Consider the following 22685-nt stretch of genomic DNA (forward strand, 5'->3'; position numbering starts at 1 on the left):
TAAACTACCAGTATTTTTAAAAAAACGTTTATGCTGCTTTCCTTTATGTTCCAAACATACCTCAACACAGAAGGTCTGTAGGTTTCCTAAATGTTGAATGCAATTACAAATACCCTTGCAACATCTGCCTGTACAGTGCTCCAGAGAATAGATATTTGTGAGACACTGACACAGGAAAAAGGAGAACGCTCTATTGTACCCTCAGCTAACCAACCCTTTGTTTTCCAGTGTAAAAAACAATTAAAAATTAAAAAACTTGCCAGGGCATTTTATTAATACCACACAATGGGATTTCAAGCAATACTGGGACAGATCAAGGTGCTGTACGAAAATGAGCTATGAAGTACTTGGCTTCTTAACTGAAAACTAGGTATGATTAAATAGGCCTCACTTACCATTTTGGCTTAGATTCACAAAACAATTTTGGAGGTGAAAGGCATGATGTGTAACTACTAAAACAATCCATTCACACACTGTTAATAAGAAGCCAAGTGTACTCTACACAAAAGACAAAATTAGACCTAGGGCAATATTTTCAAACATGCCTAAGTTCCATTTTCAAAAGGGACTTAGGAGCCCACATTACTAAGGTCCATTTACAAAGTTTACCCCATGTAATTCTAATACATGAATCAGGGTATTATACTCTCACTGATATAGTGGTTCTGAGCTTTTATGGCTTTCAACAGCACTGGGAATATTAAACACTAGTTAATAAAGCAGGATCTCAAGTCATTTTAATATCTGGTTTTAAAACTTACTTAGCAGCTGAGAAGAACAGTTTCCTCATTCACTAGCATTTTAGTTTTTTCCATCCCTGTACTACAAATAATTATAATTAGCATGGTGGGTTTTTAGAATGCTGAATGCTGGGTAGTGTTCGGTATTAGATCAACTTGCATAGTGTATTCACCAAGCTCACATGGGAAGGGGAAAAAAAGAAGATTAGGATGTCCTGATGAGCGGAGCCCTTTCCTCTTCAGAACTCTGAAATACAAAATGGCAAAGCAGAAAAGTTAACTGCAGGGTGTTAGACAGCTGGAGGACAGCAAATGTAAGACTGAGTTTCAAAGCAGCAAAGAAGAGTGATCCTGGTTATCATCATCCCCTAAGTCCGAATTCCATCCCTTGTGCCATACAGGAACAACTATTAAGCTAAAAAAAGCACCGCGGGGCAGATTGTGAGTGGTCTTTGCATAAATATTCAAGGGGGATGATGCAAGAAGCCGCCCCAGTTTTGCTCGCCCTATGCCAGGACCAGCACAACCGCAGCATATGCTCTACTGTGAGCACGCGGATTGTTCCTCATAGGGCTCCCATTGGGAAAGCTGCCCCAAAGGGGCTGGAGAGGAGAAAAGGACATGCCCCCCTCTTCTCTGCATGGGCAAGTGTTGCTGGCCAGCCACGGAGAGGGGAGCGTGCTGCATCACCCTAGGGAATGGTGCAGCAGGCACACGCTGTCTGCATTCCTTGGAGATGTTTAGGGGGTGACACAGGAACCAGCGTTAGGGCAGGGCTTATTTAACATCCTCCATGATGATGCTGGGAGTGAACAGCATATTGACGAGATTACACTGGGAGGAGTTATCTGCGCCAGTGGGAACAGAGATAATTAAAAGGGACCTACAGAGCGGCAGGGTCAAAGGCAGGAAATCTTGGAAAAATGCAAGATAATGCATCTTGGGGAAAATAATCTGACACACACGCACTCAACAGGAGGGAGAATCCTGGGAACCAGTAATGCTGGAGACTTATGGGCGACAGAAGGCAGGGTAATAAGGCTGCAAAATTAAAGGCCAATCTTGGGCTGCGTCTGCAAAAATATTGAGTCAGAGAGCAGGGAGGTGAGAGTTTCTCTGTATGTGGCTGAAACCACCTCTGGAATGTGTGTGTTCACTTCTGGGCACCTAGTATGTTAATGACAGACTGGAGGGAGTTCAGAACGGAACAACAAAAATGATGCGGGGCTGAAGAGACAGATTTAGAGGAAAGATTTAAAGAGTTAAATATGTTGAGCTTTGCGAAATGACAACTGAGGGGTGGGGTCAGCGATATGATAATAGTCTACAAATAGTTTAAGGCCATAAACAGGAGGGAGGGAAAAGAACTGGTGCAATACAAGGGGGTATAACCAGGGCTATATGATTTTCATGGCCATTACAGATTTCACAGTTTGCAGGAAAAAGCCTGAGAAACGTGGCTGTGATTGATCTCGCTGGGGTTGAGAGGAGAGAGCAGGTAGGGCTGGGGCCTTGGCCGGAGCCCACAGGCCTGCTGCTTGGCTCTCAGGCTGAGCCTGTCAACCAGACAGGGAAGGGAAAAAGAAACTCAGGTGCTGAGGAGAAACAGGATCCGCCTCTCCCATAAAGGAACCAGGACCAGAGTCATTAAAACATCCATTGCCAAAAAGCTGAGCAGAGTGCAAGAATGAAGCAAAAGTTTCCAAGTGGGAGCAGTCAACATTTGAGGAAAAGTCTGTCAGGCTGCAGAAAGATCACACAGGTGTCTCTCTTGAGGTCTTGCCACAAAACCACCACCACAAGGCTAACTAATAAGCATGCCCAGGTCCTCACAAACTGAGAAACAGCACACGCACGGTTTGGGTGTGAATTCAGGAGGCAGGTTGTGTGTGCTTTTTCGTGCAGTTGCAAGAACCCGTTTAGAAAGCAAAATACACAAAAAGCAAGACGGTCCTAGAGCAACAGCAGCTAGAAGTGGAAAAAGCCTACTAGGGTACCCTGTCTCGGATCACGAAGATGTCCCTAATTTAGCATCCATACAGGACCACTGAAGTAGGGTGAAGTTTTGGCTCACAATCTTTGACAGCACTGACAACCTTAATGCCAATTTTTTAATATAACAGATCAGAATACACATATGGAACACTATTATCGGTGTATGGTACTGTATTGTACAATTGATCGGTGGGTTTTTTTGAAGTCGTAATGTGCATATATAGCATAAGTTTGTGCGTTTGAGAAGTAATTTGGAGGAGCTGATCCACTTTGTATCGTCTTTGTATCAGGTATATTGACATGTGGAGATGCTCAGGTTGTAAGATTATAATTGCCATTGAATGGTTAAATATGGTACGGTCAGAGTTAAGGTTGTGCATTATGGAGTGATTTTCAGTTCTCTGAGGGGGACAGTATTGTTGAATGGCCCAAATGGCAAAGCTGGGATAAGAATCTGAATTTGTCTGTAGTTTCTGGGTGTTCAGAATTGGGCTGTTAGTTTAGATGCCGATTTGGCCTTCGGTTGGTTTAGGAAGAACACTGGGCCTAGACCCAGCCCAAAGTATTACAAGAAAACCTGAAAATCAATTTAATATTTTTTCCTCAAAAGGCAACTGTCAAATTGAACAGGGCTCAAAATGTCAATCAAATATGTGGGTTTTTTGGATCTTACCCTTCAGAGTTCACTAGACAGGCTTCTTTTTACAACTAGTGTTTGTAGCTAGCAAAAGAATTAGGAACAAAACAAAATATTTATATTCACCCACCTTACCATGTATCTTAAACTGGCTGCATAGCTTTGTTTGGGTGCACTTACTCTGGGTCTATTAACACTTCTCTAACCTGGAAAGAGCAGTTGCAACAAAAACAAAAAGCAAAAACGTTGTGGGAACCCAAAAGGTAAAATCAATGAAAGGCAAATAAAACACAGATAAACACAGAGAAAGGAAGTTCAACTTCAGATGCTACTAACCTCTTCCCTTGTTCCAGGGGGCCTGCATATGAGCACAATGAAACAAATCCCCAAAATAACTCCTAATGCCATGATTATGAAGGGGATGCTGGTTACAACTGTGGCTTCAAACAGAACGCTCTTCAGTTTTTTGGCAGATGCTTCGTCAATGAGAACACTCTGGAGGAGCAGGGAGCATTGAGAAAGAGAAAAATGATACATTTCAATACCTCGCTCTCTTACTTAGAATAAGCATAAGAGGAAACAGCAGCATCCCCTCTGCCATAATGACTGTTTGATATGTCTTGCCTCTGACTAGAACTGCTAGCTCTAGTTTAGAAGCTCTAGGGGTAAACTGGTCTGCGTTTTCAAAAGTGACTAATGACTTTGTGTGCACAACTGTGGGACACCTTAAAAGGGTTGGTTTTTCAGAGGGAAGGTGCTTTCTCTCCAGCACCCCACGGAGGGACTGGTTCACGAATCACCAGCACACTTGCTGCAATAGCTAAGATTTTCCTTGGAGGTCTCCCATTCAAGTGCTGACCTCGCTTGACCTTACCCACAGTCTGATCCTGCAAATTGTTGTTGCCAGGTGGCATGCTTGCTGCCAGGAGTTGTCTCACTGAAGTCAGTGGGACTCAAGACAGTAAACTCTACTCCCAGCTGTAACTATATGCAGGATTGGGCATTAATTTGTGAGACCTCTCAGGTTCAGAGCATGAAGAGACATGGCTGCAGGGCCTGTAATATAGTGACCCCTGGGTCTTTGAATGAGGCTTTATACTTGGGGGGGGGGGGGGTGAGCGGGTGGGCAAGTGGCGGGTGGGCAAAGAGGCGAGCAGTGAGCCAGCAGGGGTTCTAGGGGCGGGCATGGGGGTTTCTGGCAGGGGAGGGAGAAGGTGAAAGGAGGCGAGTGGTGGGTGGGGGACTGACTAGGAGGGATGCAGCAAGCCAGCTGGGGGCTAGGGGGTGAATCATAGAATATCAGAGTTGGAAGGGACCTCAGGAGGTCATCTAGTCCAACCCCCTGCTCAAAGCAGGACCAATCCCCAACTAACTCATCCCAGCCAGGGCTTTGTCAAGCCTGACCTTAAAAACCTCTAAGGAAGGAGATTCCACCACCTCTCTAGGTAACCCATTCCAGTGCTTCACCACCCTCCTAGTGAAAAAGTTTTTCCTAATATCCAATCTAAACCTCCCCCACTGCAACTTGAGACCATTACTCCTTGTTCTGTCATCTGGTACCACTGAGAACAGTCTAGATCCATCCTCTTTGGAACCCCCTTTCAGGTAGTTGAAAGCAGCTATCAAATCCCCCCTCATTCTTCTCTTCTGCAGACTAAACAATCCCAGTTCCCAAAGAGGGGTGTGATGGTGGGGCCGAGCGGGGAGGGGGCGGGTCCTATTTTACTGCTGTGATCTGGTCACCCCATGTGTGCCGTTTCTTTTTATATGGAGGGGGGAGGGCGCAATTTTATATTCTTGCCTTGGGCGCAAAAATAGCTAGTTACGGTTCTGCAGCAGGCCACAATGAAGATCCTCAGTGAGATAAAGCTCCTGCATAGAGATAACCTAAACCTCTTTGCAAAGTCCCCTTTAACACTGACTGCATCACAAATCCAAGGAATTCAGGGATCCACCTTGAGGGAAGAAACCTCCCTGGAAGTCTGACAAACTAAAGGCCTGATCCATCAAACTTCTTCCCCATGAGTAGCTCTTACGCCCATGAAAGGTATCGTTGAAGTCAATAGGAGTTCCCATGTGAAGGGGAGTTTGCAGGACTGGGACCTTGGACAACCATCAACCAGAAATTTTATACAAAGAACTATTTCCTACCCTGCTGCTACTGTAAAATTAGGAGAAACATGACACATTCCCCATTTACAATATTTACCTCATTTACATGCACCACGGGGAAAACCAATGTTCTGACACTGCCTGTTTCACTGTGTAAAAAGACAACAAAGCTCTGAGATTCTGCAATGATTTCAGCTTTCTCCAGACAGATTAGAACACAGCAATCAAGGGGGGAAAACTTTCCCATGTGAAAACTCTAGACCTTTCTTATCTTTATTTAAACTTTTAACCCTCCTCTCCCCCAGATTGGGATAAGAATCAAGATCTAGAAACTGGAATGTAGTCTTTGTTTTTAAAGCAATAAAATATACTGGGGTTTCCTGGGGAGCGGGGGAAAAAAAGGATCCATGAGAGGCTTATTAATAGCTGACCTCATGGAAAGTTTGTGCCAGGGAATGGGAACACCAACCTGAGCGGTTGTTGAAGGCTATACAGATTTGTGAAATATACATATGCTGTTATAAGAGACACACACCAGCTAAAGTGATGCCTGGTATTACAGTGGAGTTATGTTAATGGTGCCAGCAATACTGGGATATGAGAGATCTCATAACGACTAGAAAGTACAGTACAGTAGATATGAGGAAATGTTGTCTTAGGATCCAGTCCCCCAAAGGCATCTGGGCAGATAAAATGCCACCCTTTATATATTTTAAAGTGCCTTGTACATACAGACTCATGTGGGAACTTTGAAGTGTCAAGTTGAAAGTGAATGGGAGTTCCTGTAAAGTTTCTAACTAGCTCCTGCTACCATTCTGACACCAATTTGGCCTCATCAGCTGGGACTGTGTTTGGCATTTGCTGTGGCAGAAATCGTGGCTGTGTGTGGGTACACGTGCATTCCTGTGACAGTGTCTCTCTTATAACTAACATAAGGACAGTCGGCCAGATCCTCAGTCGATGTGAATCTATTTTATTGACTTCACAGAAATCATGCCACCAATACGTTTTAGTTCTCTGTCACATAGTGTGTTTCACATTTTGGCTTTCGCAGTTTGAAAGATATGTTCAGAAAACATAGCAGGGCCACCGTAGCTTGCAACAGCTCACCCCTGAGTTTTCAGGTTGTTGAAATAACTACAAATTGCCACTGTGAATGTGAAACGAGACGAAGGAACTACCCTGCCATTTTCTAGGTCAGATTCTATTGGACTGAACTATCTCTACAAATAGTATTTCCCCCAAGGACTCTGCAGACAAAGTCACTTCAAATACGAAGTCAGGCAAGCAACCCTGAAATCCACACTGCTAAAGCAGAATACTTACATAAATCCATCTAGTTTTCTGACAAGAACATTGATCTGCATTCTCTTGGCTGCTTGTACAACTATCCCCGTCAGCTGTGAAAGAAAGGGAAACTTTTAGAGTAAAAAATTATGATTTTTTTTTCAAAAGTATGATTTCTGCCCAATTTTTACAGTGGGAAGGAGTTGCTTTTAAGGTGATAAAACAACACATCTGCAAGTTAAGATGGAACTGGATGGGTTTCCTATCTCTTTACAGGAGAATTAGGTAGATGCATGCTAGGGGATTATTTTTATTTGTATCCATCCATCCAGATACTTAGATGACCCTCATTACTATAGAACCTGAGAGACTCTGTATTAATGGTGTCCCTAGAAGCTCCAACTGAGCCTGGGGCACCATTCTATAAGGCATAGTACAAACACACAGTTAGGAGACAGTCCCTGTCCCAGTGTAAACAGATAAGAAAGGCAAAGGGTGGGAGAAAGGAAGTGCTATTAGCCCCATTTTACAGATGGAGAACTGAGCCACAGAGAGGTTAAATTGATAGGACCAAAGTCACACAGGACGTCTGTGGCGAAGCTGGGAATTGAACCCAGAGTCCTTGTGCCTTAACTATAAAACAAATTGCTACTACAACCCAAGATAGAGTGATGAAGCTGGCTGCACTGCCACTGAGAAGATCTGTGCAAAATATTCTTCTACGAGTTGCAATAATAATCCATCATCATCATCATCATCATCAATGCTGCAATGTCTGGCGTGTTGGAGGAAGGAGATTTGTAAGTGTAGAGGTGGCAAAATGTAGCTTTAATTTTTTTGGTGTGGCAGGGGTTAGTTCATATGACTGTCAATCACACATTGAGAAAGAATTGGGTAAGAAGGGATTGGGCAATCAAGAACCTGCTGGCACCAAGAGTTTGGATTCTGAACAGCATGTGCACTAGTGCTCGGAAAGGAGCTGCCCTTGCTGAAGCAGAAGGAAATTGTACCTCCCAGCATCCTGAGTCGGATTAGTTTCCCCCTGTCATTATGCTGGTCATTCCTTTATTCTTTCCCCTCATTCTGTTTTTTTACTGTTCTGTTCTCCACTGTACTCCTTCACATTTTCACTTCCAGGCCACTGCTCTGTTGCATGGATTTACGGAAGAGTAGATTTTTAAAGCCACGGATCAATAGGTACAATAATAATACAAATGCTGTGCCAGATTCAGTGGTCAACTCCAGCTACCTTGCGACTCCTCTGGGATGCAAAATAGCTGTAAACCCAGCTAACAGCTCTTTGACCAAGGCCAGCAACTACTTGGGCTTATTGACAATCAGGGATGAATGCAGAGCCTCTATCTTGAACTTCTGGGGCAGTATGAATGGATTTAGCCTCTTGAGGTGTAAGATTGGTGTTCAGTCTCCTGATTTTTTGGCCCTGAAGTAGATAGAGAAGATTTCACTTCCTCTTTCTCAGGGGAAACTGGGCGATGGCTTTGGTGAACACGAGACGAAAGCTGGAGCCCGCGGACTGCTCGTCGCTCTATGAGCCAGGAAGTGAGAAGGAAGAGAGCCAAGCGAAGAGGGAGGGGGTTTTCCTGGAATGCTATCGAGTGGCTATGATGGAAACCACCAACTGCATGGAAACAATCTCCACCCTTCTCAGGCAAAAAGAAATCCTGTCCCACACAAAGGGAAAACTTCCTGTCAAAACCTGTCCTTGAGGAGGCTGCCTAGTGTGGGTGGGTTGGTGGGAAAGCTTGAGATATCGCGAACATCAAACTGATCCTTTCTGGTACTGAGAGCTGTAGAATTTGGAGCAGAATGATCCTGGGGCTTGGAGTGGGAAGTGCCTTTCTAAGGAGGTCTGGCTGGGGTGTCTCTCTGCCTTCCTCCTCTGGAAGAAGGTTAGTCTTGGGGTTCATCATATGAACCAGGCTACTAGTGGAGAGGGCTAGTGAACAGCGCTTAGAGAGGAGATTGTCAGACCAGGGATGAAGCCAGAATAAACACTGTGAAACCCTCTGGCCTGCCATTATCTAAGCCATAACATTCATGGCATGACATATAAACTGGATGCCTAAGGGAATAAGGTTTAAGGACTCAATTCTGAGTCAATGGGAGCTGGATCAGGCCTTAGCATCTTCCTTCCTTCCTTGCCTAGGGAGTGTATTCTACAAGCCCATATCTTTGGTGAAGTCTTGGATCTACAAACACAACGCTCTAAGTGCACAGATCAGTACTCTTGTATTGCTTTTTTGGGTAGAGCTTGGTTTTCTCTCTCAAGGGTCTGGTATCAACAGGACAGGAGGACTCTGTGATGCCCCCTAGTCACTGTGGGGCAGATTGCTAACCGGAGGTGGCTGCCTTCATTTATTCACATCATCTAGTGGAGGGAGAATCAGATACCCTGCAAGCCATTTCAGAGGGAAGCACATACTTACAGGATTGATGTCCAGAAATGTTTCATGATCCTCCTTTCTGGGATGCATGCCCTGTATGTCCTTAATATACTTCTCATCTGCTTGGTAAAAATGTGGGGCCGATAAAAGGATCGGGACACCTGGAATTTTAAAACAGTGAAGTCACTATCTTCTAAAGAGAACAATGCATCAGATCCCCATCCATCCAGCCTATCAGTGTGGCCAGGTACCGCACACACACCATGAAACAACTTCCAATAGTAAAAAGTAAGCAACATCATCACTAACATACATTCCCAGAATCCAGTAATAAATAACTGAAGAAAACTGGTTTCTTCTGGAGCCCATTCACTTGATTGGCAGCACTTTACAGAAGGCAGCATGGCCTGGTGGATAAGGCATTGAACTGGGAATCAGGAGACCTCAGTTCTATTGCTGGCCCTGCCGTTGGCCTGCTGGGTGACCTTGGGCAAATCATTTCATCTCTCCCTGCCCCAGTTCCCCATATATAAAATGGGGATAACGTACAAGCTCCTTGTGAAGTGCTAAGAGATCCACCGATGAAAAGTGCTATATCAGAGCTGGGTATTGTTATTTATTATATTCTTATGGTCCATCAACGTAACAGATTCCAACCTAGTCCTGGTGTATACTATTACTATCTAGGTTCTTACACTCTCATCACTTCAGTCATCGAGGGCCTTCCAGCAGTGCATTAAGCAAGGTGACTAACATCTGTCACATGTAGTTTGTTCTCTCCCGAGGGTTAGGCCCTCATCCAGCAAAGCACTTGGGCACACAGGCAGTCCCACTGAAGCCAAAAGAGTTACATTAATTGACACTAGCTGAGGATCTATCCCAGGGGTGGCCAACCTGTGGCTCCGTAGCCGCATGCGGCTCTTCGGAGGTTAATATGCGGCTCCTTGTATAGACGCTGACTCCGAGGCTGGAGCTACAGATGCTAACTTTCCAATGCGCCAGGGGGTGCTCACTGCTCAACCCCCTGCTCTGCCCCAGGTCCTGCCACCATTCCTCCCCTTCCCCCAAGCCTGCCATGCCCTCGCTCCTTCCTGCTCCCCACCAGAGCCTCCGGCGCACTGCAAAACAGCGGATTGCAGCGGGCGGAAGGCGTGGGGAGGGAAGGGGAGGTGCTGATCGATGGGGCTGCCAATGGGCGGGCGGTGCTGGGGGGGGGGGTTAGCGGATGGGGGGCTGCTGACGTATTACTGTGGCTCTTTGGCAATGTACATTGGTAAATTCTGGTTCCTGCTCAGGCTCAGGTTGGCCACCCCTGATCTAGCCCTTCGTGTCATCCATGCTGTGAGCCCACACTACACTTCTGAGGTGTCACTCATGTTACAGTCCGGTCACTTATGCAGCTGTGTAACTTTAAGGTACGTGAGCAGTCTCATTGCACGGATGAAAAATTATTCTACTAGGACTATTTTATTCCCAACACAGACTGGGTCTAAGGACATTCTAAAGAGGTGTGATTACAAATTTCATGCCAACAGAGCTAACCTTCACAAAGCACACACGGAAAGCACTGAAGACAGCACAGAACACGACTTTCACACGCTGACTGGGGAAGTGACATTTACCAAAGCAGAACTTTCCCAAGGCCCGCCAGCTCCGATTAGTAAGGAGGCACACCTGAGCAGGAAACACCTGGCCCTGCAGCAGGTGTTCTCAAGGAGAACAGAAGTAGCTGGGAGCGAGGCTCTAGCAGAGAAACTGAAGCTGGGCGAGTGAGGCAACAGGCAAGGAATGGCCTGGGAGAATGGATGGACTTGAAAACTCTATTTGGAATGTGTTGTTAAGTTAAATAATAATGCAGGAGCCCCTAACTGGGAGAAAGGGTGGGGCCTGGAAGCCAGAGCCTGAAGGCTCAGCTCCAGCTAGGAAAGGCTGGGAGTAGCTTGCCAAAGCAGGGAAGACCCTGCACACCAGGGGAGTTTGGGGCTGTGCCCAGCTTAATGGTGGAGGGAAGGCTCTTGTGTTCAGTTTTTGAAATGTAAGTTAATAAACCAGACCCTGAGGAAAGCTGTTGTTGGATTTGTAAAAGTCTCTTTTTGAGTTTACTGAGGAACCAAGAGGGGAACTGGAGGTGAGGAGCTGCTGGCAGGGCTGCCTGGAGGCCATAAGGGGTCACCTGGGCAGAGGCTACTGATTGACATGCCCCATCTTCACAGAGGAGAAATTCACCCAGTACAGCCAGCCAGCATGAGGCCTATGCACCAGGGTCAAGTGGTATATAGGCCCCATACTGAATTTTGCCCACTAAGAAGTGACTGTGCTGCGTAGAGCATGGCTGGCTGTGACTGCTTTTAACTTTACAGTCCGGCTCCTAGGATGTGCTTCTGACTCCAGTCTTTATATGATGTAAACTAGAGCGTGAGCAGACGACATCTTTCAGGAATGCTATTTCAGGTCAGTTTTCTTCACTACTGGAGCCTTTTAATAACAACTGGTGATACTGGGTTTGATTTGGCACGATGCTGGACTCTTTCGGCTCCCAATGACTTCATGTAGACTTGAGAGTGCTCAGGACCTCACAGGATCAAGCCAATCAAACCAAGCCCCAACGTGTTTCAGTTAAATGTGAAAATGTGCTGCCCCAGAAGTATTCCCCACACTCCTTGGCTACATACCCTGCTTGCAGACGCTGACGTTCAGGACACCTGAGCCATGGCAGTTTCCTGCTGGCACACAGAATCCTGCATTGTCTGGGTTCACTGACGTATTGGCAAACACCTTTTCAGGGGGCACAAACCGATAGGCAGGGATTCCAGACACACTCACAAAGCTATCAAAAGTTACATACAGAGATCTGTGGGGAAGAAAAGCAAGAATCTGAATTGAGAGACACAAGGACTTAGTAGCCTATGCTGTATAGCCTTCAAAGTGGCATCCGTATGCCCATCTGGATTTACGGTAAGCTACGGACCTGATCCAAAGCCCACTCAAACCAACAGAAGCCTTGCCACTAATTTCGATGCGCTTTGGATCAGGTCCTATACACCTTGTTGTGGTGTTGCATGAGCCTTTTAAAAAAAATGGAGGTCTGGGGCACAGATGCCTGGCCTCAGAAGGGTTTCTCAAGTCCTCACGATTATCTTTTCAGCCATACGATTTTCAGTGGTGCTGCAGCTGTTTTTGTGCCACAGATCTCACAACCACAATGGTGACAATGAAAAGCATGGACGGGGGAGACAGTACCAGCAGGCCCCAAAGAGGGCAATTCTTGAACCCCCAACATTGCCTGGATTCATCCAGGGCCGGCTCTACTGTTTTTGCCACCCCAAGCAGCGCGCCGAACTGCCGCCGCGGACGGCGGGGGCAGTCCGTGTGCCGTTAGGGCAGCATGCGCGTTTCCGCAGCAGCGGCAATTCGACGGCAGCTTCTGTCTTCAGCAGGAAGACAGAAGCCGCCGAATTGCCGCCGCGGGCAGCTGAACATAGAAGCTGCCGCCGAATTGCCGCGGCCGCGGAAATGCGTGTGCCGCCCTAATGGCACATGGACTGCCCCCGCCGTCCGCGGCGGCAATTCGGCACGCTGCTTGGGGGCGCAAAAACACACGGACTGCCGCCCCTTGCCGATTGCCGCCCCAAGCACCTGCTTGGAATGCTGGTGCCTGGAGCCGGCCCTGGATTCATCTAATGGGGGTTATTTTCCTGATTTTAAAAAGAAAATGTGTCAATTTTGTTTTCAAATGGCAGAGAAACCTAGGAGGAAGGAGGCTACTAGGTAGGATGGCAAGAGAAAAATCCCAGGCTCTTCCATATCCCATTATTTATGTATGTGTGCATGTGTCTAATGGTGGAAGTGATGTCACAGAATGATGCATTCTGGAATGTCTTTAGCAAACTAGGAAGTGAAAGAGGATTTCACAGAGGGAAAGAGAAGTTTCAAATAAGATCTGTTTAGCACGCTTGTGCTGTTTCCTCTCATCCTGCTGAGTGAGGGAATTCAGCAGATATTTCAGGATGTAACTCAAATTTTCATTTTACTTTTGTCACAAATAGTTCATTTTTAAACTAGATGTGACTTGGTTTTTAGGGGCTAACTCACTCCTACTTGTTAGAGTGAATTAATAAAGGACAAATGTACTTCAGGAATAGAGCTTGTAAAACATAACATTAGGGAAAAAGATTTCATCTGAAATCTCAGAAGGATCCAGTGTGAACAGTTTGATACGTTACTTTTGGAATTCCTCTCCTTACCTGCAGAAATCAGAAGAAAAGACATAAATTGTTTCATCTGTGCTTATCAATGGGTGGAAAGCACTTCCATCTGTCCCATTGATCATATTACATGACTCTGTGGTCCACCAGTTCAGTGACCTGCAGTAAAAGAAGCAGAGAGAGGGAACGAAAGAACCAAAGAATTATTGAGCAATGGTGAGTTAATACTGCTTGGTTGGTGTGGGAAGGACCGGGAGGGCCTGACTCTCATTCACACTGAAAGCATGTCTACACTGCAGTCAGAGGTGTGATTGTAGCTGGGTAACCGTATCCGCACGTGCTCTGATTGAGCTAACATGGCTATAGCAGTGAAGACACGGTGGCACGGCTTCAGTGCGGGCTAGGAATGCAAGTACACACCCAGGTTTCTGGGTGGACTTGTACAACCCATACTGGGGTCTATGCCATTGTGGCTTCACGGCTATTTTTAGCTGCGCTAGCTAGATTAAAGCTAGTGTAGCTACGTCTACCTGCGCTGTGATCAGACCTCGGATTGCAGTGCAGACCTACCCGTAGCGCAATGGAAGTAGCTCTGGCAGTGTATACAGGGCCTAAACTGCACATAAATTACACTTACATCCCCTTTACGTTGGGGCCTTAGTGTAACTGAGAATCTGGCTCGGAGTATATTGCCCAAGCAAAAAGTTGCTGGCAGACATTTTAATTAACAGCACGGTGGTTTGGGTTATTCACTTTGGGCTTGTTTATGAGCCAGACCACATGTCAAGCAAGTGTGTAGGAACCCTCTTCTGCCTCTAGACCTCTTAGCATCAGGCAGATGCCAGAGGTGAAACTGATTGGCTCCATGCTGCGTGTATGATCAATACTGATCTTTGGGTCAGCAAATATGTCCACTTGAAAGCAAACAACACGTGTAGAACATCCTGAGTGGAGCATGGGCTGACGGGGTCATCTCAACCCTGTTAAAGGACATCACACAGGGGGCTGATGTGAATGATTGATAAGGGAGTGAATGTGGGGTAACGTTCAGTTGGCACCACTCTGCAGTCTCCTCCAAAAGTACTAACCAGGTAAAAATTAGTAACCACACGCCCACTGGGCATGCTTTTAAGACATGTGACTCCTTTGAGGAAAAAGAGTATAAAAATCAAGCAAATTAAATTACTGTTGGGGGATTCCTTAATTGACGCCTGAAGAAGCTGCTAGACAGAGTAGCGAAAACTCTGCACCGTGGGCTCGAGTAGGATTGTGACCAGAGGGGTTTCCAGGTAGCCAAGCCTAGCCTCGAGGGAATCGAGACAGACCAGAGTGCTGAGGAGACCAAACCTGGAGGGAAGAAGCCGTCCATAGAATTGGTGACCACCTTCTCTGTTTGCCAAGCAGGAACTGCGTGAGGCTAGCACAGGGCCTGTTTGTGTACGTTTGTGAATGAGAGGCTCGCTAAGAGGAATGTATTGCTCTTACTGTATAGTTCTCTAATGTCTAACATAGGAGTTATGTGCTTAATGTAACCTTTTACCGCTGGTGTGATTCCTTCTCAAATAAAGTGCTGTGTATGCAAGATAATTACTGTGGACCTTTTTCACTGGTATGACAGTAATCTGCTCCACTAGGAGCCATTAAAGATCCATTCAGGGGTAGTAGCCCCCTGGTGCCAATAACAGGCTCTCCCCAGACCTTGGGTCTGGACGCAGAGGAGTAGGCAAGGCTACTTGCTGGGAACATGGGGAATGGTCTGAGCCTTGCCTTAGAAGCTCCACCCCACTACTTGCAACCCAGAGTAGCTGACCAGCTGCACGGTGTGGGGAGCTCTCCCCAGGAGCAAGGAAGCAGGGGATGACTGTGACTCAGAGCTGCAATGTCTCCTGGGAGGGGCAGTTTTATGAGGAGCACCACCCCTTGCTCACTACTGTATCTAAAGTCACAATCTCCTCCTTTGCGTGAAAGCCACCAGAAAACAGCAACTAACCAGAAAATTTAATGGAGGGAAACAGCAAATGGAAGCAGGACCCAAGTATGTTCACTCCAAATAAAGATAAATGCCATCTGTGTTATAGAAATCTGCAAGAGTACATGGATGGATGTTGACTAGCAGGAAACACATGGAGCGAATCTCCAGCTTGAATGCATTAACGCAAGCTCCACCACCCTTTTTATTAATATTTATTGTATACTTAATAAAATCAAAGGGAAAACTAAGTAGTAGCCCACAATACTGCTAAATACTCAGTGAATATGATGTAGCAGATTATTGGCAATAGTTTTCAAATTCAAGCTGATTCTGTAAAATCAGTATGCAGAGAAATATGTCAGTTCCTATATGGAGTTTGTTGTTATAGTCCCCAGCTTTTCAGTAGAGTTTTGATATCAAGTCAAAAGACCAAAAGGATCACAAACTAAACCCATGCATGTTAACCAAGTAAGAAAGCCCTTGAGGTGGGGGGAGAGGGGGGTGAACCCCACCTGCAGCTGACCTGGCCTAGCTACATCACAGTCAAAACTATAGAGCCTTGTCTCCACTAGGATTTTAAATCAACCGCACCAATGCACAAACAGACCATTTGGCGCAGTGAAGACGTAACCTAAGATGATTTGTGTAACTAACCCCTGCTACAATTCTAGTGACAATGAGGCAGTTGCAGTTTTAACCTATGTACCTTGGCCATCTAATACTGGTTAAAACTACAACTGCCCCCTCTTTACTAGGACTGTACCATGGGCTAGCTGAACACAGGACAGGTTAACACACGTTTAAAAACTCACCTTTCTCCCAGGGAAGACAAGTGCCCAGATAGAATGGACTTGGTCTAGTTGTTAAACTCTCCTTTCACGACAGAAACAGCCCTGTTTGCTGAGAAGTTACACTCACTAAAACTGTATCGTCTCCAACATCCACCCCTCCCACTTCTGGCTGCCCAGCGTGCAGGTTTGCTCGTGCAGGCAGCAATCAAAATCCTGGGGCTTCTCCTGACCAACTGCAAGTTGTGGGAGTGTCTCTCTCTCCCCATCTATCCACCCAGGTACTTATACTGCTCCATCCCTGTAGCATCTGAAATGCCAGCAGCAATGACATCTCTCAAAGAAGGTGCACTGTGTCTGTGCGGGGGCATGGCCACACCGCAGCCCCCTTTCTGCACCAGCTGGTGGCCTGAGGGCAATGGTGGAGGGAGCGGATGCAGCACCCATGTAAAGGGTATAGTAGTCGTTTTGCTCCCTCAGCACCCTGCAGGTCCATTCTGCCTGCCTCTGTCCTCTGCAGGCAAAGGCTAACTTCCTGTGAGCTGTGGGATTTGGGGTGTGCAGAGAGCCTGTCACTAAACTGGCTTCTTTGTAAAAATATTAGAAATGAAAGGCGCTGTCTCTGCTGACTGAAAGGTCTCAAAGGAAGTGAGAAGTTTCACAACATCCGATTCGACAACTTACTCTTTTCCTCTCCACTCCACGATCTTCGAGAAGTTAAGGTAGTTCATTTTCCCACTGAGAACAACATATTCACCGTCATCCGTTCCATTCATCTAGAAACACAGAAGCGTTAGTCTGCACAGTGCTGGGCCAGTCACTCCCTAGGGCAGCTAGCTGATGCACTAGAACAGAGTGGTAGGTGTCTACTGTTGTGCCACCCTGTTACCATGCGTTGGACTCTGCTGGGGGCTGCAAGCTAATTGTTGACAGAGAGGGACGGTCAACCGAAGTATTCCAGATGATTTCAAGGAGAGAGAAGGGGTATCCAAGATATCTATGGCCCAAGCCATAAAGAACTTTAGAGACTGAATCAACACTCTGAATTGCAACCAGACACAAACTGGCAGCCAATACAGTCTCTCTAGGGCCCAGATATTTATGTGCTCCCACAATGAAATGCTATTAAGTAAGTGGGCAGCCACATTCTGTCTCAGCTGAATTTTCCCAGTGGATTTCAAGGCTAGTCCCACAAACAGTGCATTATAGGGGACTAAGGCATGAGCAACAGTGGTACGGTCCACATCTGAATAAGGAAACTCTGCAACCTCCTTGCCAAGCATGGGTGGGAAAAGAAGCATATGTGGCTCTGCTGCCCTCTACTCAGAGGCTCTGAACCCGAGTAGCAAAAGGCAGATGTAGTCCTTCAGCTATCCGCACTGTCATCTCTTCAGTTGTTTCCCCACAACCTCCCCATAATGCTTGCGTGTGACCCCGATAGACCCTTTACAACTGGCCCAGCAATTACAGGCTCAACTTTGCATCAGTAACGTGCCATTAATTTAAAGCTCCGGAAAGCAAGACATCGTAGACAAGTTACCTTATTAAATAAGCCAAACTCTGAATCAATCTCAGGATGAAGCACATGAAGGGTTGACAAAAGTTTGTCTTTGTAGCCCCACAGTAATTCGTGGACAGTGTGTGTCATAAACAAGTTTTCTTGGTATAATATTAGGAGAATCTCTGTGGGTAGCCGTAGAGAAGTCGATTTGGCCCATTCCATTGCAGTCTGATATGAGAGAGGAATCAAGGACAAGTTGATACAGTATTAAAATAAAATGTACTTATACACACAATAGCAGAACAGTGTATAGGCATGAAGCATATTTTCAACCTTATGATTTAATGATAACAGGTAATTTACTGGTCACTGGGATTCTTTTGATATGTTCTTATCGATATCTGCTTTCACAGGCCCCAATTCAGCAAAACATTTAAGCCCTTGCTTAAATCCATCCCTATTCAGTAAAGCACGTAAGTTTCATTCCATTAAGTTAAGCATATCCTTAAGAATGTATATCAAGTTAAACATGTGTGTAAGTGATTTGCTGAATCGAGATGGTCCTTAAGCCCGGTAACCTATTGGCTAGAGTGACTGAATTTTAGTTTCAAGATGTTGTGGCTCCGAGGCATTAAACCAAAGTACATGCAAAAATGCTTTACTAAACAGAGGTGGTTTGCTGAAGCACAGTAGCCTACTGACCTGAGAAGTGTTTGAAATTTAGTTTAAAAAAAGATGTGGCTCAGAGTTGTGAAACCAAATGCGGATTAAATTCTATAAAAGGAGGCCACTTCTCCAAAACGCATGGACTGGCTGCATCACTTACTTAGTGAAGACAGTATATGCTGAACGGAATGGAATTTATTTTTCCTGTAACCTGTGGTACATTGCACTTTCTACAGCTCAATATAAGAAGTGAAGTTAAACAGATAGTTAAAAGTCAAGTTTCTTATGTGAAAAAAGAGCAAAACTGACATAAGAACAGGTTGGTACAAATCACAGAATCATAGAACTGGAAGGGACCTCGAGAGGTTATCTAGTCCAGTCCCCGGCACTCATGGCAGGACTAATGATTACTTATGGCATCCAAATCATGCTATCAACAACAGAATGGAAACACGGTTGTTACTAGCAAGTTTCTAGCCTGATTTCCCAGACAGGTGTGGGCAGGGCTTCTTTTCAGGGAACAGTGTTAGTCAAACAGTGCAAGAAACTACTTCCCTAGGTAGTCCGCAATAGGGTTTTTGTAGCGTCGCCCTCAAAAAAAGAAACCTTAGTTCGTCCAGGTCAGGGAAACCGTGCTTGCAAGAGCTGCATTCAAATGCACTAACATGAATGACCCCTGTGTGGACCGGGCTAGAGTTAGGCTTGGCAGAATTTGATTTTTATTTTATCATTTTGACAGATAATATCAGTGGTTATTTTAAAGCATTTTTTTCAATTTTTATCAATTTAAATTTTCACAGTTGTGGGAACTTAGGAGCGTGATCAGACAATAACTACTGAACGACAGCAGACACGGAGATTCAAAAAGTTAAAGCTTTATAACTGCTAACACACAAACTGGCAACATCGCATGTCAAAATGTACATCCTTAAAGCAAACTCCAATACGTTCTTACGCAGTGTTTTTCTTACTTTGCCTAGCTGTACATTTTGATGATTATCGCTGGCAATAGTTTTCGTTGGGGTGACAGGGTGGCTTGCCCCACAGTTTGGAGAGCCTGGGACTAAGCCAACCCTGATTACGGAATGAGCCCCAGTGAGGGGAACAGGGCAAGTCCCTACAAAGTAAAAGGGGAAGCCTAAAGAGCTGTCGCTATGTCAGTAGACACTGCAGGGAAAAAAGGCTCCTGCAGGCTCATGACACCAGGGAACTTGGCGGGTAAAGCCCAGTGTGCAGGAGGCTACGGGGGAGGGAGCAGGAAACCCTGACTCTGGGATTGGAAGTCAGAGCCCCAGTGAGGGAGAGCTAGGAGATCAGACTAGGACAGAAGAGCCCTGAGGGGTGAGAGAAAATGCCAGAGTTAAGTATGGACTTTTTCTTTGTGTTGTTGCTATGCGCTTTGGGACTCTGGGTTGTTGTAAACTAGTTCTGGTATTAAGCTAGCCCCAAGCAGGGGTACTGTTAACCACAGAAAGCCTCAGAGTTCTTAAATGGTATGTCTAGATCAGGGACGGGCAAACTACGGCCGGGGGCCACATCCGGCCCTCCAGACATTTTAATCCGGCCCTCGAGCTCCAGCCGGGAAGCGGGGCCTGGGGCTTGCCCCATTCTGCGTGGCTCCCGGAAGCAGCGGCATGTCCCCCCTCCGGCTCCTACGCGTAGGGGCAGTCAGGGGGCTCCGCACGCTGCCCCCGCAACTCCCACTGGCCGGGAACCACAGCCAATGGGAGTTGTAGGGGCAACGCCTGCAGACAGGGCAGCGCGCAGAGCCACCTGGCCATGCCTCCGCTCCTTGAGGTAAGCACCGCCCGGAGCCTGCACCCCTGACCCCCTCCTGCGCCCCAACCCTCTGCCCCAGCCCTGATCCCCCTCTGAACCCTTGTGCAGTTGGCAAATAATGTTGTGCCCTGACTAGCCAGTAGCTCAGATATTCAGTGCTGGCCATCAGATAGCCAGCTTCTAAACGAAAGGCTCTGGGCTGGTCAACACTGAAAAGTTATGTCGACCCAGCTACGTCACTCATGAATGTGAAAAATCCACACCCCTGAGTGATGTAGTTAAGCCAGCCTAACCCCCAGTGTAGACATCTCTAGGTTGATAGAAGAATTCTTCTGTGGACCTAGCTACCACTCTCAGGGAGGTGAATTAACTACAGCAATGGGAGAACCCCTCCTGTCGCTGGAATGAGTGTCTACACTGAGCTCTGCAGCAGTATGTTTTACACTGATGTATCAGTGTCTTCAAATGATCATTGATAGGACCCTACCAATTTCACGGCAGTGAAAAACGCATCACGGACTGTGAAATAAGCCCTTCCCCATGAAATCCGATGTCATCTTGTTCCTAGGAGCACCCCAGCAAAGGACGCTCCTACCTCCAGCTGGGCTGGGGCGGGACAGGATTTGTCCATCCCCTGCACAGCTGCTCGGGGGGGAGAGGGGGAAAAGGGAGATCAGACCTCACCTCCAACTCCGGGAACCTCCTGAGGCTGCAGGAAGTTCTGCGGTTGCTGCCTTCAGAATCTAGCTCTGAAGGCAGCAGAGAAGTGAGGGTGGCAATCCCATGACCCCCCTACAACAGGCTTGCGACCTGCCCACAATCCCCTTTTGGGTCGGGACCCCCATGGTTACAACATTGTGAAATTTCAGATTTAAACATCTGAAAACGTGAAATTTACCAATTTTCAAATCCTATGGCCGTGAACTTGATCATAATGGACCCTGAATTTGGTAGGGCCCTAATCATTGAGCATCCAACTCCACCACAACAAAACTGCTGCCTGAGCTTCTGCTGCTAGCCGTCACCCAAGTCCCCTGCCCTGTATTGTGAATTAGTGTCAGACCTAATGAAGTTACATTCTGGCACATGAGCTGAAAGTCCAACTGCTAATGCAAATTAACTCGCTTGAGGGTTGTTGGTTTTTTAGCTTTTTGGAGAAATTATCAGCTTCTACATAAAATAATTGATTTTTACATAAAAAACAAGGAGGAAACGTCAAAACCCTCAAATCTTATTTTTAACAATTTTTTTTTAAATGCCAACCCCTCACCTTCTTAACTGCAAACTGAACCACAAATAAAAACAAGCAACTGAGTTACAAGAGATTATTAGTATGGTTGAGTCTAAAAGTGCGATTTTTAGATTGCATGCCACTCTGTTAAATCTATTGCAGGTGGGTCAGGGAGACAGCACCCTTTGTCTTGAATAGCTGACATTGAAAAAATGCTTGATTTTGCAGTCCTTACTCATGCAAAACTACTATTGAGGTCAATAGGAATTTTTGCCTGAGTATGCACTCTAGGACTGCACAAAATAGGGACTGGATAGCAGACTCACGCAGTATAAATTGTGTTAGAGAGGACCTCAAAGATCTGTTATGGCTGGTTTCAGCTAAGAGAAGCTGGCCATGACATTGTTTCATTAACATCGTTGTCACGCGTTAAATGTTCAAGTGCCTACACTGCAACTGAGCACCCCTTTATGTGCACACTGAATAGTTTTAGGTGTGCAACTCCACCTCATCTTCTTCAAAATGTAGCCCACCAGGTTAAAGATTGAAACAAGCCTTTGAATATGGCTCTGCAGACAGCCACAAGATAGAGCTGGTGCCCGATCAAGCTGGGAGCCACAACTTATCATTTGTTGTTTGCAGGGTTGTTGTACCCACATTGGTCCCAGGATATTAGAGACAAGGTGGGTGAGGTAATATCTCTTATTGGACTGACTTCTGCTGGTGAGAGAGACAAGCTTTCGAGCTTATGCGCGGTCTACACTAGGAAATTAGGTCAGTATAACTACATCGCTCAGGGATGTGAAAAATCCACCCCCCTGAGCAATGCCGTTACACCAACCTAATCCTTGGTGTAGACAGCACTAGGTCTACAGAAGTTGATCCAATAAAAGAGATTACTTCACCCACCTTGTCTCTCTAATGTCCTGGGACTAACATGGCTACAACAACACTGCACACAACAAATTATAAGTCATGGCTCTCTGCAGAGCCATATTCTGTCTCTAGAGGTTTGTTTCCATCTTTAACCTGTTGGGGATTTTCCAGGCTACACAGCTCCCTACCTTACACTGTGATACCCCAGCAAGCCAGACTGCCTAACAGGCCAGCACCTGCACTTGGCTTTCTCTCCAAGGGCTATGACCAGAGTATTGCCCAGAGTATTGTAAGTTACCACACAGCTCCTTTTAAGCAAGCACATTTATTCTTAAGGTAAAAGCATTACAGAGAAAACACATTAGAACCATAAAAGAACCTACGCGCATGCTAAAAAGCTTAGCAGAGGTCACCCCCAATCCAACCTAGAGCTCTGGTTAAAACCCACAACTGGGCTTTCCCCATGATTACAAGTTCATCTGTCTTAGATC

At 46.1% G+C, this 22685-nt stretch overlaps 1 protein-coding gene across 1 annotated transcript in view; it reads right to left on the reverse strand.

Annotated features, from left to right (window-relative positions):
- SCARB2 (scavenger receptor class B member 2) overlaps positions 1–22685 on the reverse strand; it is a 34469-nt gene continuing 11784 nt past the window's right edge. Inside the window, exons 4-12 of the mRNA XM_065405163.1 lie at positions 17682–17870; positions 16826–16917; positions 13421–13540; positions 11849–12027; positions 9219–9337; positions 6811–6884; positions 5582–5633; positions 3709–3867; positions 1–987 (exon numbers count right to left, since the gene is read on the reverse strand). Coding sequence (XP_065261235.1) covers positions 946–987; positions 3709–3867; positions 5582–5633; positions 6811–6884; positions 9219–9337; positions 11849–12027; positions 13421–13540; positions 16826–16917; positions 17682–17870 — 1026 coding nt within the window. The 3' untranslated portion in view covers positions 1–945. The remainder of the gene's footprint in view (positions 988–3708; positions 3868–5581; positions 5634–6810; positions 6885–9218; positions 9338–11848; positions 12028–13420; positions 13541–16825; positions 16918–17681; positions 17871–22685) is intronic.

Source organism: Emys orbicularis, chromosome 5 (assembly GCF_028017835.1).
Source record: "Emys orbicularis isolate rEmyOrb1 chromosome 5, rEmyOrb1.hap1, whole genome shotgun sequence".
NCBI lineage: Eukaryota > Metazoa > Chordata > Testudines > Emydidae > Emys > Emys orbicularis.